At 31.2% G+C, this 18,282-nt stretch overlaps 1 protein-coding gene across 3 annotated transcripts in view; it reads left to right on the forward strand.

The window, feature by feature from the left end:
* The window catches only part of LOC139500661 (high affinity cGMP-specific 3',5'-cyclic phosphodiesterase 9A-like), a 68,784-nt gene extending 52,559 nt beyond the window's left edge, over nucleotides 1-16,225 (forward strand). For 2 of the 3 annotated variants that reach the window (XM_071289434.1, XM_071289435.1), the window contains exons 9-13: nucleotides 4,114-4,274; nucleotides 4,977-5,079; nucleotides 7,564-7,668; nucleotides 13,842-13,988; nucleotides 14,738-16,225. In XM_071289434.1, the coding sequence (XP_071145535.1) occupies nucleotides 4,114-4,274; nucleotides 4,977-5,079; nucleotides 7,564-7,668; nucleotides 13,842-13,988; nucleotides 14,738-14,884 (663 nt within the window). In that variant the 3' untranslated portion in view covers nucleotides 14,885-16,225. Of the gene's footprint in view, nucleotides 1-4,113; nucleotides 4,275-4,976; nucleotides 5,080-6,299; nucleotides 6,573-7,563; nucleotides 7,669-13,841; nucleotides 13,989-14,737 lie in introns of those variants that run through there. The other variant, XM_071289436.1, reaches the window with a different exon arrangement.
* Nucleotides 16,226-18,282: the final 2,057 nt, after the last annotated feature.

Raw genomic sequence — 18,282 nt, forward strand, 5'->3', positions numbered from 1 at the left:
AGTCTTCAAACTATTTTTGAACAAGGAAGTTTTATAATACTGCATATAGCTAATGCTCCGGAAGATGTAAAACCTGTTCATTAGAAGTAATTGCTGGTGATCATGTAAAATAATGATAGGGGCTTGCTCCTTATGGGATATCAGGAAGCCATATACTGAAGAATATGATCATTTAATACACTGATTATCTGAAGCTAATGACTGCAAAATTCTTTTTAATTTTTTACTCACCTTGACAAAGTTGTTGAGATGGGCTTACTGGTAATTACTGCTGATCATGTAAAATAATGGTAGGCCCTTGTTCCTTATTGGCTTTTTAGACGCCATACTCTGAATAATAGGATGAATTAATAGGCTATATATCTATTGACTGCAAATACCTTTTTTAATTTTTATCTTACTCTATTTTGTTCTAGAGTTGAGACTTACAGGAGTTGTCTCAATGGGAATCATACCACATCTTATTTTGTAAAAAAGTAAATATATATATGACAATAAGAAGATTTGACTAACTGATTTACTGACATATATATTAGTAAATCCAGTTAAATATTCAATTTTAACTAGATTTAAGACAACACATGTTTTCTGGTGAATATTGCAGCTGGTCTTGTCACATAAATCTTTTACTGTTGCAGTAATCTATTTTAAACTCAAATATAAGTTGACATTTGTGAGTTAATTGCAATGCAAATTATGATGTAAACCATGCTTCAAAGTGACTGTGTTTTTTTTCAGGAAAAGGTTTAAAAGGATATCAGACGCCATTTAAGGCATACATGAGACATAGCAACCACGTCATACTATAGAAAAGACAGTATGGAATTACTGCTCGCGTCAACTTTCTTATTAAACATCACAGAAATACATATATAGAAATTTATTTTAGAAATGATTGTGACAAAGATTTTTTTGGGAGAGAAATGCAATTTCATGTCTCTGCGACAGAAATCAATAAGTTGTTTATAAAATTCTGTACGGACCTGTCAGTAAAATAACAACATCAAAGTGACATGTACGTTAGCTCATCTTTTTATAGGATTTGTCGCCAATTGTTACAGCCATTTAAATGTAGCGAAGCATTGTAATTGATAAATGGCTGGATCATGTACGATAAATTTACGGTTGATTCTATTTTTCTGCTAATTGTAACGAGCCAGTGACTGCCATTTCTCAAACAAAGAATTGAACTTGGTCTTTACGCTTCTGCTTTTATTCCAGTTGTGTTTTTAATCCAAGGATTTATATTTTTGAGATTTCTAAGATATTGAGTATTTATTGTGTTAAACAAAAAAAGATTTAATTGATCTGAACACTTTTATCTTTGTGACCTTTCTGTGGGAATAATTTTATTGCCTCGGGAATTGAGATGTTTACAAAGTAGTAAGATGGTTTGTCCTTTCCACAAACTGTTGTCTTAATTCTAATCTTTTAATGTTGTAATTCTTAAAACCAGAAAAGATAATGGCACACTTAGAGCTATTTATGTTCTATTAAGATAATTGCAATAAAATATAAAAATGAAAACAGGAATTTGCATTTATTATATTGGACAATACAACAAATAAAATTGAGAATGGAAATGGGGAATGTGTCAAAGAGACAACAACCCGACCAAATAAAAAAACAACAGCAGAGGGTCACCAACAGGTCTTCAATGTAGCGAGAAATTCCCGCACCCGGAGGCGTCCTTCAGCTGGCCCCTAAACCATACTTTGTACATGTAAATGCAGGTATTCATTCAATTAAGTATTATAAGTCTACAAATCTTTCAAATCTGAGTTTTACATTGACATACAAGTGCAATGTTCCAGTAAGGTACAGTGCAGGCTACATGTAGTAACATTCATTGCTTTTTAGCTCACCTGGCCCGAAGGGCCGAGTGAGCTTTTCCCATCACTTTGCGTCCGGCGTCCGTCGTCGTCGTCCGTCGTCTGTCGTCCGTCGTCGTCCGTCGTCGTTAACTTTTACAAAAATCTTCTCCTCTGAAACTGCTGGGCCAAATTAAACCAAACTTGGCCACAATCATCATTGGGGTATCTAGTTTAAAAAATGTGTGGCGTGACCCCGCCAACCAACCAAGATGGCCGCCATGGCTAAAAATAGAATATAGGGGTAAAATGCAGTTTTTGGCTTATAACTCAAAAACCAAAGCATTTAGAGCAAATCTGACATGGGGTAAAATTGTTTATCAGGTCAAGATCTATCTGCCCTGAAATTTTCAGATGAATCAGACAACCGGTTGTTGGGTTGCTGCCCCTGAATATGTAATTTTAAGAAAATTTTGCTGTTTTTGGTTATTATCTTGAATATTGTTATAGATAGAGATAAACTGTAAACAGCAATAATGTTCAGCAAAGTAAGATTTACAAATAAGTCAACATGACTGAAATGGTCAGTTGACCCCTTTAGGAGTAATTGCCCTTTATAGTCAATTTTTAACCATTTTTCGTAAATCTTAGTAATCTTGTAGAAAAATCTTCTCCTCTGAAACTACTGGGCCAAATTTAACCAAACTTGGCCATAATCATCATTGGGGTATCTAGTTTAAAAAATGTGTCCGGTGACCTGTCCAACCAACCAAGATGGCTGCCATGGCTAAAAATAGAACATAGGGGTAAAATGCAGTTTTTGGCTTTTAACTCAAAAACCAAAGCATTTAGAGCAAATCTGACATGGGGGTAAAATTGTTCATCAGGTTAAGATCTATCTGCCCTGAAATTTTCAGATGAATAGGACATTCCGTTGTTGGGTTGCTGCCCCTGAAATGGTAATTTTAAGGAAATTTTGCTGTTTTTGGTTATTATCTTGAATATTATTATAGATAGAGATAAACTGTAAACAGCAATAATGTTCAGCAAAGTAAGATCTACAAATAAGTCAACAAGACCAAAATGGTCAGTTGACCACTTTAGGAGTTATTGCCCTTTATAGTCAATTTTTAACCATTTTTTCGTAAATCTTAGTAATCTTTTAGAAAAATCTTCTCCTCTGAAACTACTGGGCCAAATTTAACCAAACTTAGCCATAATCATCATTGGGGTATCTAGTTAAAAAAATGTGTCCGGTAAATCGGCCAACAAACCAAGATGGCCGCCATGGCTAAAAATAAAACATGGGGGTAAAATGCAGTTTTTGGCTTATAACTCAAAAACCAAAGCATTAAAAGCAAATCTGACAGGAAGTAAAATTGTTGATCAGGTCACGATCTATCTGCCCTGGAATTTTCAGATGAATCGGATAATCGGTTGTTAGGTTGCTGCCCCTGAATTGGTAATTTTGAGGAAATTTTGCTGTTTTTTTGTTATTATCTTGAATATTATTATAGATAGAGATAAACTGTAAACAGCAATAATGTACAGCAAAGTAAGAACTAAAAATAAGTCACTATGACCAAAATAGTCAATTGACCCCCTAAGGAGTTATTGCCCTTCATAGTCAATTTTTAACAATTTTCTTAGAATTTGAAGATTTTCAATAACATTTTCCACAGAAAGTACTGTTATAGATAGAGATAATTGTAAGCAGCAAGAATGTTTAGTCAAGTAAGATCTACAAACACATCACCATCACCAAAACACAATTTTGTCATGAATCCATCTGTGTCCATTGTTTAATATTCCCATAGACCAAGGTGAGCGACACAGGCTCTTTAGAGCCTCTAGTTACTTGCATGAATGTTGATTTTTCTTTCATCTTCTAGGGCAACGAAACCAATTTTCCGCAGTTTATCAATAAAACAAATTAAGCAAGAAAAAAACAAACAACCTGATTGATAATAAACAAAAATGAAATAAAATACGACAGACACCAAATCAATGACAATCCCTGAAAAACAGGTTGTAACTTTTGAAAGACACTTCATACAGCATGTGGTAGGGTTAAACATGTTTGCTAGAACTGAACCTTTCTCATGCATATCATGATCTGAGACAATGATTTATTGTTTTATTTAGTTGCAGACTTGACTGTACAGTCTGTAAGCTGCCATATGGTTCTCAGTTCCATGGATTGTTTGTTTAATACAATAAGTTAAGATTTTCACAAACACTCGGTAAAAAATGAAATTGCTTGTTATGCAATAATGCAGAGAACTTGTACTTTTCTTTTCAGATCAATGCCAAGACAGAGTTAGCTTTACGATATAATGACATTTCACCGTTAGAAAATCATCACTGCTCAGTAGCGTTTGAAGTTTTAGAAAAAAGACATTGTAATGTGATGAGAAATCTTTCTAAGGATCAATATAAAAAAGTTCGAGAAGGCATGATAAGGTAAATAAATTAGAAAATAATCAACAATAAAAGTGATGGAGTAGATAGACATCAGCTCTTCAGAATCATTGAAAAGGTCAACCTATTTTAAATATTCAAAATTAATTGATTGACAATTGAAACACTGAATGGGAGTAAAGAACAAATCTATTGTTAACAATACTGCAAAATCTGTGAGGAATAAAACAATAAGATAAGTACCCACCTACATAAAATACAAACAGACGCCTAGATGTCAAGATATGAACAAGTGTCTACATTATGTGAAACAACTAATTCCTTTTAGTTTTCAGAAAAAAAGGGGCGAACAAATTGATTGAGATTATGCAAAAATTAATTGGCTTCTAGAAATAATACAAAATTGTTAAAATTCAACAGGCAGGTCTAAGACAACTTTAAAGGGTTTAAGAGAACAACTCAAATAACAGACCAACACTGCAGTGCAGTGACCTATAGTTGCTAACTTTTACATCAATTGGTTTCAGGTGGTGAGTTGTCTCATTGCAGTTGCAATCATAACAGATCTTATTTATACTTATGTAAACCATAAATTTGAACATTAAATTAAGCTACTGTAATATATCAAAATAGATTTTTTTTCCTATCTATTTTGTAGATGTATTTTATAGATATATGTATGTCACACACATATTTTGTAGGTGTATTTTATAGATATATGTATGTCACACACATATTTTGTAGGTGTATTTTAGCAACAGATATGGCAAAACATAATGAAATACTCAATAATTTTAAATCATGTACTCCGTCATTTGACTTTAACAACAAGGATCATAAAGCATTGGTAAGTTATATAAATTATATATATAACTGCAGGTTTCATACACCTAATTACTATACTGTAGAAGCAGTAATTTTTGTGGAGGATTAAATTTCGTTTATTTCGTGGAATGAATATATCTACGAAATTAAAAACACACGAAAATTTAACATTTATATAATATTTCTTCTATTTATTGGAATCCGCGAAATTAAATGCCCATGAAATCTTATTAAGACACAAAAACACGAAATTTTAACCCCACGAAAATGAGTGTTTCTACAGTATGTCTACCATTACTGGTTATCACAGAAGTTTCTGTAAAAATTTTACATCAGTGAAAATATCTGACGCAATAATGCAAAAGAGATTGATTTACAGCGTCAAAAGTTGAAATGTCACAAAATTTATAGTGTTGCAGATAAGCAAAAGCAAATAGTTCTATGTGCAGAAGGTAATGCATTAGATATAGTACTTTTGATTGACAAATGCAAAAACCGATAATAACTAAAGGCTGTTCCAGAAATGTCTATATGAGGGGTTAGAAGGCATTTACTTGAAATTTGATGGGTTGTGATTATTTTAGAAAGATAGCCAGAAACATTCATAAGAAATAATCAATTCAAACTGTAAAGACAGTGAAGTAATAGGAAAAGTTTACTCTGACCCTAGCACTAATTATTCCTGGAACAGCTGTAAATACTTTAAAAAATTCTGAAGTAAAGAAAAAAACCAATGATATCTGGAATCTACCTATAGTTAGTGTAGGAACTTTTTACAACAGTCAGATTACCGATTTGTACTGACAGGTCTTCATTTAGAATAGAGTACTTTCTTTAACCCTTTCCTCCATGGATTTTTTTCTTCACATACTTGATTCCCATAGGATTTTTTTCAATAAAGAAAATCATCAGGTTTAAAGTATTAATGCATTGTGAAAACGAATAATTCATCAATGAAATTCAAGTCAAATATTCTCAAATATATTCTTTTCATATTGGATACAAACTTTTTTAAGTCTGTTGAAGACATTTTGTAGTCAAAGCATTTCAACTGAGGTACTACACAGGCGTCAAAAGGCGTCATTATGGAGTAAAGGGGGTGGCGTCAAAAAGTGTCATTATGGAGGAAAGGGTTAAAGTAAAATGTTATTGACCGCTGTATTCGTATAACATAGCTGCAAAGTGTTCTCATGGGGAAAAAAGGATTACAAATTGTTCTGAAAATGTGAATTGATATTTTAGATGACGATGATATTAATGAAAGTATCTGATATATCAAATGAAGCACGACCTTTGGATGTAGCAATGCCTTGGTTAGATTGTTTATTAATGGAATTTTTTAACCAGGTATTTCACACAAACCTTTGTTGTGTGTGCTTTAGAAAAAAAAATGTTGTTATTTTACCAATTTTGCACTATTGTGTTTTTAATTTACCACACATTTTTATTTTGTTTAATTTTTTTAAAATTTTAAAGTGTTATAGATTTTTTTCCTTTTAATATTATTATTTTATTTAGAATATTAGTAATATATAAAGAATATTTTGACATAATCTCTGTGTTTTCAAATAAAAAGATAATAAGGAAAATCGAAAAAACATCACAGTTGATTTTATGGATTTGGAAGTATCCATCCATCTAATTACAGTTTTATATATAAAAAAAATGTTATTTAATACTTCATTATTACTAAAGAATAACCTTGATATTTTCACTAAAGTAAAGTTCAGAAGAAAAAAAAGAAATAATAAAAAAATAGAAACTAACAACAACATGACCTTGACTTTTCCTTATTTTGATATTAAGAGATAATTTTGAGACCGGTTAGTTGTAGAATATCAGTATTTTGCCTTTGATGTAAATTTTTCGTAAAATATTTTGTTGCTAATAATCCTTTTTGTTATCAGCATATATTCTTTGTGTATATTTTCCAAGTTTTTATATCTGTAATTTAAATGAAAAATTATTGATGATCATGAGTTCCTAGAACCTTTTCAACATCACAATTATTTTAGGTGGAAATTTTTCCTCAAAGTTAAAGGGAGTTTTCACCACCTTATCAGAGATTTTACCCTTTCATGATGATTTTAATCATTTTTTTTTGCATTTTTGCCTTATCTCTGAAAAAGATATTAAAGATAGTTATAAACTTAAATGTGCAAAAATGATCAGCAAGTCAAGAACTACAATTAAGACAGTCATATAGGATATCTCTTTACCTCTTTATTGGAGTTTTTGCCCATTGATTACGATTGTCACATTTTTTTTCCCATTTTGCCTTATATCATGTTTGAGATAAAAATTATAATAGATAAAGAGACATTATTAATCACAAATGTTATGAGGAAAATGTCATTGCAGAATTACCTGGCATTGAAACACCCACAGTGATGTAGATGTAGCCCATCTCTTTATTTTTTTAGTCCTTCCATTTCTTAATTTATTTAGCTTTATTTTTAGTTTTGTTTTTATAGCTTTTTATGTTTTGAGTGTGTTGTTTCTTCAGTTATTAATGGTCCTCCTAAAAATAGCAGATATTTCTAATGAATGTCGACCTCTGGATGTAGCTGAACCATGGCTCGAATGTCTTTTACAGGAATTCTTCAACCAGGTAAGTCACTTCTGACAGTCTTAAAGCTGTTATACTTATGCTCGCAGGTTAAAGGTTTGGTTGGCTTGCTTGCTTTGTTTGTATTTATGCTTGATCAAGAATTATAATTAAGATTGACACCTGAAACAATATAAAAAGGAGGAGTCAAACTTGTATACATTATATTTGAATTTGATTAGACATTATCAAATAATCAAATTTACTTATACAGGTTTAACTCCGCCTACTTATATTGTTTGCAGATGTCAATCCTATTTACAATGCTTGAGCAAACATTAATACAAACAAAGCAAGTAAGCCAACCAAACCTTTAACTTGCTAGCATTTGGATTACAGCTTTAATTATATTTTCATATCAATATTGATTTGATTAAACAAATGATGTTTTTACATGATTTTAGTAATATAGGCTGTATATTATCTATCACTTAAAAGTTATGGATATATGAGCTATTGCCAACTCTCACATTGTCTCAGTGACCTTGATGGTTGTTGTGTTTAACATATTGAAATTCTTTCCTCCTGCAACCCCAAAGCCAAGCAGGACAAAATTTGACCACAATCATCATGAGAGTGTAAGAAGTTTCAGAAAATAATTTCAGACAAAGAAAAAAAAATGGTCACCATAGTTGAAAATAGAACTTGACCTGATATCCATTTAAACCAAGGGAACATTCCTCATGGAAATGTCATAAATGATAACTTGACAATTTTTTTGCATTTTTTAATCAATTATCTTGGAAACTAAAGAAGATATATACAGAAACTTAGAGCATCAAAAATGATCAACATTACAAGATTTACAGATGAGTAAAAGGATTGAAATTGTCAATCAACCTTTTAAAGGTTATTGTCCCATTTAACTAATTTTTTGTTTGTTTTCTTGTTTTTTTTTTTTCGGCTTATTATTTTGAAAACTACATCAAAAGACAGAAACAATAAAAAGCAAAAATCAACAAAGAAGATCTCAACATGAATACTTAGTTCTCATATCTTAAAAACTAAAATTATTAGATAGAATTGTATAACAGCAAAAACGAATATTTAGTCCTCATATCTTAAAAACTAAAATTGATAGATAGAATTGTATAATAGCAAAAATTATCAGTATTACAAATAATTTAAAATTTTTACCCATATTTCTGTTTTTGGATTGTTTTGGAAATCTATGATAGGCAGGACAGTAAATAAACTGAGCAATGCTGATAAGCAATACTAAATTCACAAACAAGGTACATAACTGAAATCATGAATTTACTCCTTACAGGAGTATTTTCTCTTGCAGAAGTTTTTTTGCTATTTTTTTTTTGAAAGATTTATAGACAGAAACAGTAAAATGCCAGAATTATCAACTAGAAAGGATCCTTTTATTGTCAATATGACACAAGTCTTCAATGGACTCCTTATCTATATGGAGTGTAACAGTAGAGAATGATTTGTCTTCCAAATTTACCACAGTACTGCCTGAGAGACTTGTATTCAATGCTAAAGAATTATATGAATATTTTGTAACAAGAAACACATGGTTTTTAGCTCACCTGGCCCGAAGGGCCAAGTGAGCTTTTCTCATCACTTGGCGTCCGGCGTCCGTCGTCGTCGTCCGTCGTCGTCCGTCGTCGTTAACTTTTACAAAAATCTTCTCCTCTGAAACTACTGGGCCAAATCAAACCAAACTTGGCCACAATCATCATTGGGGTATCTAGTTTAAAAAATGTGTGGCGTGACCCGGTCAACCAACCAAGATGGCCGCCACGGCTAAAAATAGAACATAGGGGTAAAATGCAGTTTTTGGCTTATAACTCAAAAACCAAAGCATTTAGAGCAAATCTGACATGGGGTAAAAATGTTTATCAGGTCAAGATCTATCTGCCCTGAAATTTTCAGATGAATCGGTCAATCGGTTGTTGGGTTGCTGCCCCTGAATTGGTAATTTTGAGGACATTTTGCTGTTTTTGGTTATTATCTTGAATATTATTATAGATAGAGATAAATTGTAAACAGCAATAATGTTCAGCAAAGTAAGATCTACAAATAAGTCAACATGACCAAAATGGTCAGTTGACCCGTTTAGGAGTTATTGCCCTTTATAGTCAATTTTTAACCATTTTTCGTTAATTAAAGTAATCTTTTACAAAAATCTTCTCCTCTGAAACTACTGGGCCAAATTAATCCAAACTTGGCCACAATCATCTTTGGGGTATCTAGTTTAAAAAATGTGTGGCGTGACCTGGTCAACCAACCAAGATGGCCGCCACGGCTAAAAATAGAACAAAGGGGTAAAATGCAGTTTTTGGCTTATAACTCAAAAACCAAAGCATTTTGAGGAAATCTGACATGGGATAAAAATGTTTATCAGGTCAAGATCTATCTGCCCTGAAATTTTCAGATGAATCGGTCAATCGGTTGTTGGGTTGCTGCCCCTGAATTGGTAATTTTGAGGAAATTTTGCTGTTTTTGGTTATTATCTTGAATATTATTATAGATAGAGATAAACTGTAAACAGCAATAATGTTCAACAAAGTAAGATCTACAAATAAGTCAACTTGACCAAAATGGTCAGTTGACCCGTTTAGGAGTTATTGCCCTTTATAGTCAATTTTTAACCATTTTTCGTAAATTAAAGTAATCCTTTACAAAAATCTTCTCCTCTGCAACTACTGGGCCAAATTAATCCAAACTTGGCCACAATCATCTTTGGGGTATCTAGTTTAAAAAATGTGTGGCGTGACCTGGTCAACCAACCAAGATGGCCGCCACCGCTAAAAATAGAACATAGGGGTAAAATGCAGTTTTTGGCTTATAACTCAAAAACCAAAGCATTTTGAGGAAATCTGACATGGGATAAAAATGTTTATCAGGTCAAGATCTATCTGCCCTGAAATTTTCAGATGAATCGGTCAATCGGTTGTTGGGTTGCTGCCCCTGAATTGGTAATTTTGAGGAAATTTTGCTGTTTTTGGTTATTATCTTGAATATTATTATAGATAGAGATAAACTGTAAACAGCAATAATGTTCAGCAAAGTAAGATCTACAAATAAGTCAACATGACCAAAATGGTCAGTTGACCCCTTTAGGAGTTATTGCCCTTTATAGTCAATCTTTAACCATTTTTCATAAATCTAAGTAATCTTTTACAAAATCTCCACTGAAACTACTACGCCACAATCATCTTTGGGGTATCTAGTTTGAAAAATGTGTCCGATGACCTGGCCATTCAACCAAGATGGCCCCCACGGCTAAAAATAGAACATAGGGGTAAAATGCAGTTTTTGGCTTATAACTATGAAACCAAAGCATCTAGAGCAAATCTGACAAGAAGTTAAATTGTTAATCAAGTCAATATCTATCTGCCCTGAATTTTTCAGATGAATTGGACAACTGGTTGTTGGGTTGCTGCCCTCCAATTGGTAATTTTTAAAGAAATTTTGCCGTTTTTGGTTATCTTGAATACTATTATAGATAGCGATAAACTGTAAACAGCAATAATGTTCAGCAAAGTAAGATCTACAAATAAGTCAACATGACCTAAATGGTCAATTGACCCCTTAAGGAGTTATTGCCCTTTATAGTCAATTTTTAACAATTTTCATTAATTTGGTAAATTTATGTAAATTTTTACCAAATATAGTTCTCTGTTACTAATGGGCAAAGTTCATTATAGATATAATTGTAAGAAGCAAAATCGTTCAGTAAAGTAAGAACTTCAAACACATCACCATCATCAAAATACAATTTTGTCATGAATCCATTTGTGTCCTTTGTTTAATATGCACATAGACCAAGGTGAGCGACACAGGCTCTTTAGAGCCTCTAGTTTTCTTATTATTGACAAATTAAAATATCTGTAAGCAATGAATTTGCTATTGTGATACTTAGTTAAAAGGAAACAATGCCTATTAAAATGATATAGAAAGAACACAATGTTGGCCAATATTCTAAATATAATCATAAGACATGCAGTAGGATATTTGTTCACACATTAAAATTGAAATATTTGAAAGGTGGCAAGTGTCGTCTGAAATTTGATAATTTTAATTGTCTAGAGTGAAAAAGTATTGCATCCCAGTATATGCAGTGTTAGAATCTCTATTTATAAAAGTAACTGATGAAATACGGTTATATAACCAGGTTTGAAATGCATTTAACTTAGTTTGTTATTTAATGGAATCAATACTGATACAAAGCATTGGAATAATTTAATATAACCATATGGTATTGAAGCAAATAGTACAAATAGGACAACCCAATATATTGAAAGCATGAATTATGATTACTGAATTGAAAACATGATTTATGCTTAATTTTCATAAATGAAATGTAGTAAATTAATAAACAGATACATAATTTAGTGATTTGTACATACATATCCAATAAATTAGTAATTGTTATGATATTGTTTGGTAAAAGGAAATGGTTTGAATATGAACCAAAGTATGGCACTAGAATTAAATGTTTTTAAGATTAACTAACTTTTGTCAAGCCTGTGACTTCTGTTTCAGAAAGCTTGACATATAGGAATAGTGATCCGGTGGCTTCATCAGTGACGTTAGCTGACTTCTTAAAAGCTATATATTTTAGAAGGTGGAAGACCTGCATACTTTGTATATAGATGCCTTGTGTTATGAAGTTTCCGTCTATAATATACCCATTGTCCTTGACCTCATTTTCATGGTTCAGTGGCTACTTAAAAAAAAGTTAAGGCTTGGTTTATCTTACTTGACCTCATTTTCTTGGATCTTGTTGAGTTTATGTTATAATTGTGTGCATTGTTTGCATTGAGCAAGCAAAAATCATCCTGTCAGATTTATTTTTAGCTCACCTGGCCCGAAGGTCCAAGTGAGCTTTTCCCATCACTTTGCGTCCTGCGTCCGTCGTTGTTAACTTTTACAAAAATCTTCTCCTCTGAAACTGCTGGGCCAAATTAAAGATGGCCGCCATGGTTAAAAATAGAACATAGGGGTAAAATGCAGTTTTTGGCTTATAACTCAAAAACAAAAGCATTTTAAGCAAATCTGACATGGGGTAAAATTGTTTATCAGGTCAAGATCTATCTGCCCTGAAATTTTCAGATGAAACGGACAATCCGTTGTTGGGTTGCTGCCCCTGAATATGTAATTTTAAGGAAATTTTGCTGTTTTTGGTTATTATCTTGAATATTATTATAGATAAAGATAAACTGTAAACAGCAATAATGTTCAGCAAAGTAAGATTTACAAATAAGTCAACATGACCGAAATGGTCAATTGACCCCTTTAGGAGTTATTGCCCTTTATAGTCAATTTTTAACCATTTTTCGTAAATCTTAGTCATCTTTTAGAAAAATCTTCTCCTCTGAAACCATTGGGCCAAATTAAACCAAACATGGCCACAATCATCATTGGGGTATCTAGTTTTAAAAATGTGTCTGGTGACCCAGTCAACCAACCAAGATGGCCGCCATGGCTAAAAATAGAACATGGGGGTAAAATGCAGTTTTTGGCTTATAACTCAAAAACCAAAGCATTTAGAGCAAATCTGACATGGGGAAATTGTTCATCAGGTCAAAATCTATCTGCCCTGATATTTTCAGATGAATCGGACAACCTGTTGTTGGGTTGCTGCCCCTGAATTGGTAATTTTAAGGAAATTTTGCTGTTTTTGGTTATTATCTTGAATATTATTATAGGTAGAGATAAACTGTAAACAGCAATTATGTACAGCAAAATAAGACCTAAAAAGAAGTCAACATGACCAAAATGGTCAATTGACCCCTAAGGAGTTATTGCCCTTTATATAGTCATTTTTTTTTTAACAATTTTCACAAAATTTGTAAAATTTTACTAACATTTTCCACTGTAACTACTGGGTCAAGTTCATTATAGATAGAGATAATTGTAAGCAGCAAGAATGTTCAGTAAAGTAAGATCTACAAACCACAATTTTGTCTTGAATCCATCTGTGTCCTTTGTTTAGTATTCACATAGACCAAGGTGAGCGACACAGGCTCTTTAGAGCCTCTAGTTTTATATATTTTCATTGTGCATAAAGAAACATATCCAACATGATTAAGGAGAGATGAGAAAATATTCTTACTTCAATATACTAATTGTATAGGTGGATAGGAATATCCTTTTATGAGTTCACTGTAACTTCTATATATATATAGCTACTGATTTTTGTTTTTAAATTTTAGAGTGACATAGAGAAATTAGAAGGCTTACCTGTGGCCCCGTTTATGGACAGAGAAAAAGTAACAAAATCATCATCACAGATAGGCTTTATTAAGTTTGCATTACTTCCATTGTTTGAAGCTTTAGGGCAACTGTTCCCTGTGATTGAGGTTAGTAGGGCTGCTAAAGTGATCAAGTTATTAGCTGATAGTTTAAAAGTTTATAGCCATGTTCATGAACATAATGTGAAATTACCCCTTGAAAAGGAAAATTTTGTAAGTGTATTATGTATGTAGGATAAGCTTCTGCAAGTGATATTAATTGATAAAGAAATTGTGTATACATATAAATTTCAAAAGAAGAACAAACGTTCAAAATTGTTGTGTTGCATTTGTTTCTGCAAATTGGATTGAAATATGCCTGTTGAGAACTTGTAAAGGAATTTTTTTTTTTACCAAAAAGCAACATTAGAAAAGTTTTAAAAAAAAAAGAACTCAGAGGTTAATTAGAACACTTTGGTTTATGGACAAAATAACAAGATGAGGAGGTCGTAGTTAAGATACTAACTATTGAGGAATAGACTTACACTAACAAACATCTTTGCTAAAAATTAATATCACAAAATACTGAACTCCTAGGAAAATTCAAAACAGAAAGTCACCATTCAAAGCTCAAACACATCAAACACACGGACAACAACTGTTATGTTCCTGACTTTGCACAGACATTTTCTTATGTAAAAAATGGTGGATCAAACCCGATTTTAGCTAAACCTGTAACTTGTATGACAGTTGCATCAAATTCCATTATTTTACCACTTGATGCGATATACAACTGATTGTTTCTATTTGTATTGATATTATCTGATAAAAATCGTATTTTGAGAGTATTAACATTTTGGATATCACTTGTATTTCAGAAAGACATTATTGGACCAGTACGAAATGCGTTAGAATATTATACAGATATGCAGCGAGCTTTAGAAGAAGAAAAGAAGAAAAAAGATGCTGAAAGTTCTAAAAATGGCATAACTAAATCAAACAGTCAGAACAAAGTACCTGTATAGCACTGTAAAATAGAGAAAAAATAATGACAACTTTAATGGGGACTGTCTCAAAATGGGATTAAAGAAAATGCCCCACAACTGTACTGTGTAATTGTTATACCGTTTAAGGATTTGGCATACTTTTTATATTCCACAATCTTGTCCTTTTTTTCAAAAATAGAATATATATTTTAATAACATTTATAAAGTATGTTAGTCTTTTTCATACTATTACTTTCTTAACTTGGTAAATCTGACCAAAGTTATTTAAAACTTCTGTGCTAACTCAGTTTTTTTATTTTTTAAAGAAAAACATACTATTTGTTATGACAGCAATTTTGTTTAATTTGAAGAAAAAAACCCTCTAATGTTTCAGTTTTGTATTTAGAGATTGAAAAAGGCATGAACAATTCCAAAAATTTAGATTTTCTGTATTTAGAATAGTGTTTATCAGAGCCAGAAAGAATCTATTTATAAGTTAACATTCTGAGACAGTCCCTATACCGTGAAGATCAAATTATCTACCTCTGGTATATGTTACAGTATGTAATTAGTGATACATATACTCTTTATATTGACTGTATACTGTGGTAGTGTTTTTTTAATCAGCATAACAAGGCTCTTTTTACTTGTTGAATTTCCATGTGGCTGTTACTGTGCTTTACATATAAGCTACCTTTTGCTACACAACTGTATCCAAAACAAAGTTTTAAAAAATGCTGGATTTTTTTTTTTGATGAAAAATATGATGCGAGTTGATCCATTTTAAGGACTTTCTTGTGTGATTCATTGTTAAATTTGTAATTAAACATGCATGAATTATTTGCCACTGGATGCAATTTCTTTTAAAAGTTTTATTTGACAACTTGAAACAACAAACTTATTTCGTTTATGCTGAAAGTTAATATGCTTTAATAGTAGTGAACTTCTTGCTGCTAATTAGCAAAAAGAAGAAAAAGTAACCGTGTTAACAGATTGTTTAACTATGAACATATTCATCATGGTGGTTTTATCACATCAAAGTTTTGAATGTATCTTTCCCTTATTTTTTCAGAACTACAACAAAAGAAAGATAACCCAGTTCAATATTTTTCAAATTTTGATAGATTGTTAAATGATTTAAGGTTGAAATTTCTATCAAATGTTAAATTTATATTGATTTTATTTTCAAAATATATCAAATTCATATCTATTTAAAGAGAAAGATTTATATTATAATTATCTTTTATTAAAAAACAAAGTTAGATATTGACTTATAATATGATACAAGTTAGATAAAAAAAATATCATTTCAAAATAGTTCTTTTTAAAGAAGAAAAGACCCAGAGAAAAGGGAAAAGTTTGACGTTTTAAAGAACAAAAGGGAAGAGTTTGGCTATGCAAATTGTTAATTTGAATTTGAATTTTAATTTCTGAAATTAATATTTTTTAAAAGAGTTTTTAGATTTTTTATTCAACTGAAAAGCAGGCACAGATATATTCATTGTAATTAAGAGATAAAAAAAACATGTTCAAGGATAAATCAATGCTTTCTTTTGGATTATAAAAGTATGACAGCAAAATCAAAACTAGAGTATGTTTGAGAATTATGGCAGTAAATTGAAATTTCTTGACTTTTAATCCTAATTTAGAAAGAAGTTATTCTAATTTGAGGAAATGTTAATCTAGTTGTAATAAGCTCATCATGTGAAATACATAACTATATAAAGAAAACTATTTTGTTTTGTATGAACTTGTGAAAAATTGTAGTGATGTGTTTTTGCCCAATAGCTTTTCACAAAATAAGTTTGTGATAATTTTTACTATTTGTTATATTTTTATTATGATTATACTTTTATATTTTGATTGATATGTATACTAGAAAATATATAAATTTCAGAATCTCCTGTTTGAGTATAAACTCAAACTAGAGAGTATTAAATGGCATATTCAGACTGTGTTTTCTCAACTGAATAAGATAAGAGTTGCACTACTTTTCACTAATAACACTTATTCAACTACAGCAGATTCATTTGTTAATGTAAGATTTTCATAAACATGTAGAGATGTAGAGCATAAATGGCATTTTAAAACTCTGTTTACTAGACTGAATAATATTACTACTTTTCACTAATTGAACTACAGCAAATTCATTGTATTATTGTTAGATTTTAATAATTATGTATTTTCATTCCTGGTAGTATTTTTTTCCTCAACCTGTACACAAATGTATAAATTAAATTGAACTGTGTTAGTTATCAGAGATCCCAGTATACAGCCCAAATGTTAAGCTTTCTGATTAAGCCTACTTTCGATTAATCCCTTATTTTATAAATCAATGAAAAAAGGAAGTAACGCCAAGGCCATATCCCCCCCCCCCCACCTTTTGAGGTGTTTTAATAATATTAAGACCCATGCAACCCAGTTTTAGTCTCTTAATCATGATCCAGTGACTTCAAGTATATGAAGAAGTTCTTATAGTATACAGTTGCATCAGCATTCATGACTTTATTATGCCTAAGGGGGATAATGTGTGGCTCCACCTAAGAAGTCATGCATCAGAGAGTTTGTAATAAACATTAGCATTCATGACTTTATAATGCCTAAGGGGGATAATTTGTGGCTCCACCTAAGAAGTCATGCATCAGAGAGTTTGTAATAATCACATTGTTTAAATGATGAGTGACCTAATTAGATATTTAAATAAGTACATACTTATGGTATGACATAAATAAATGTTATGCTGTATCAGCATCAGTACACCTTAGATTCCCAAAGTCATGCTTCAGTGAGATGAACTTTTTTTATAAAATTTTATTGAAAAAATGTTATTTTTTTTCTTGATTACTTACATATAAAGGAAGAATATAAACTTTACTATTGGTATTTGATATAGAGTTACATGAGCGTCCTTGATTTAAACTTTGAGAATGATAATCAACACAGCAGCAGCTTTATGCTCCAGTCACTGTGAAACTTTAACAGAGTGCTAAATCTTAAATGATCACAAAGGATGACTTTTTCAGCCTATTTATTTTTAGTTTGCTGTTGCACAGTACCTCTTCATTTTAGTTTCAAGCAGAATTGTAAGACTTTATTAACTTTTTGAAATTTTATTTTGTTTAGATTTTTAGGCATGAATGAAAAATACTTTTTATAGACTATTTATAATTTTAAATTTCGAGGATGTTAAAATCTGAATATAAGTATTTCATTAACAAGGACATATTGAGGCTATAATTTGTAGAAATTTCATTGAACATAATATAAAATATTAGTACTTGTATATATTAGATGTTATAAAGTTCCATGCCCAATATTGAAATGTCCTGGATAATATCAAATTTTCTGTTTTTTACCCTGAATGTTATGTGTTGTAAACTATGAAGAAGTTGTAAGTAAATCATGTCCGTCCATCATACCTACATCTGCTGCTCCGT

The sequence above is a fragment of the Mytilus edulis genome, chromosome 13, assembly GCF_963676685.1.
Source record: "Mytilus edulis chromosome 13, xbMytEdul2.2, whole genome shotgun sequence".
Classification (NCBI taxonomy): domain Eukaryota; kingdom Metazoa; phylum Mollusca; class Bivalvia; order Mytilida; family Mytilidae; genus Mytilus; species Mytilus edulis.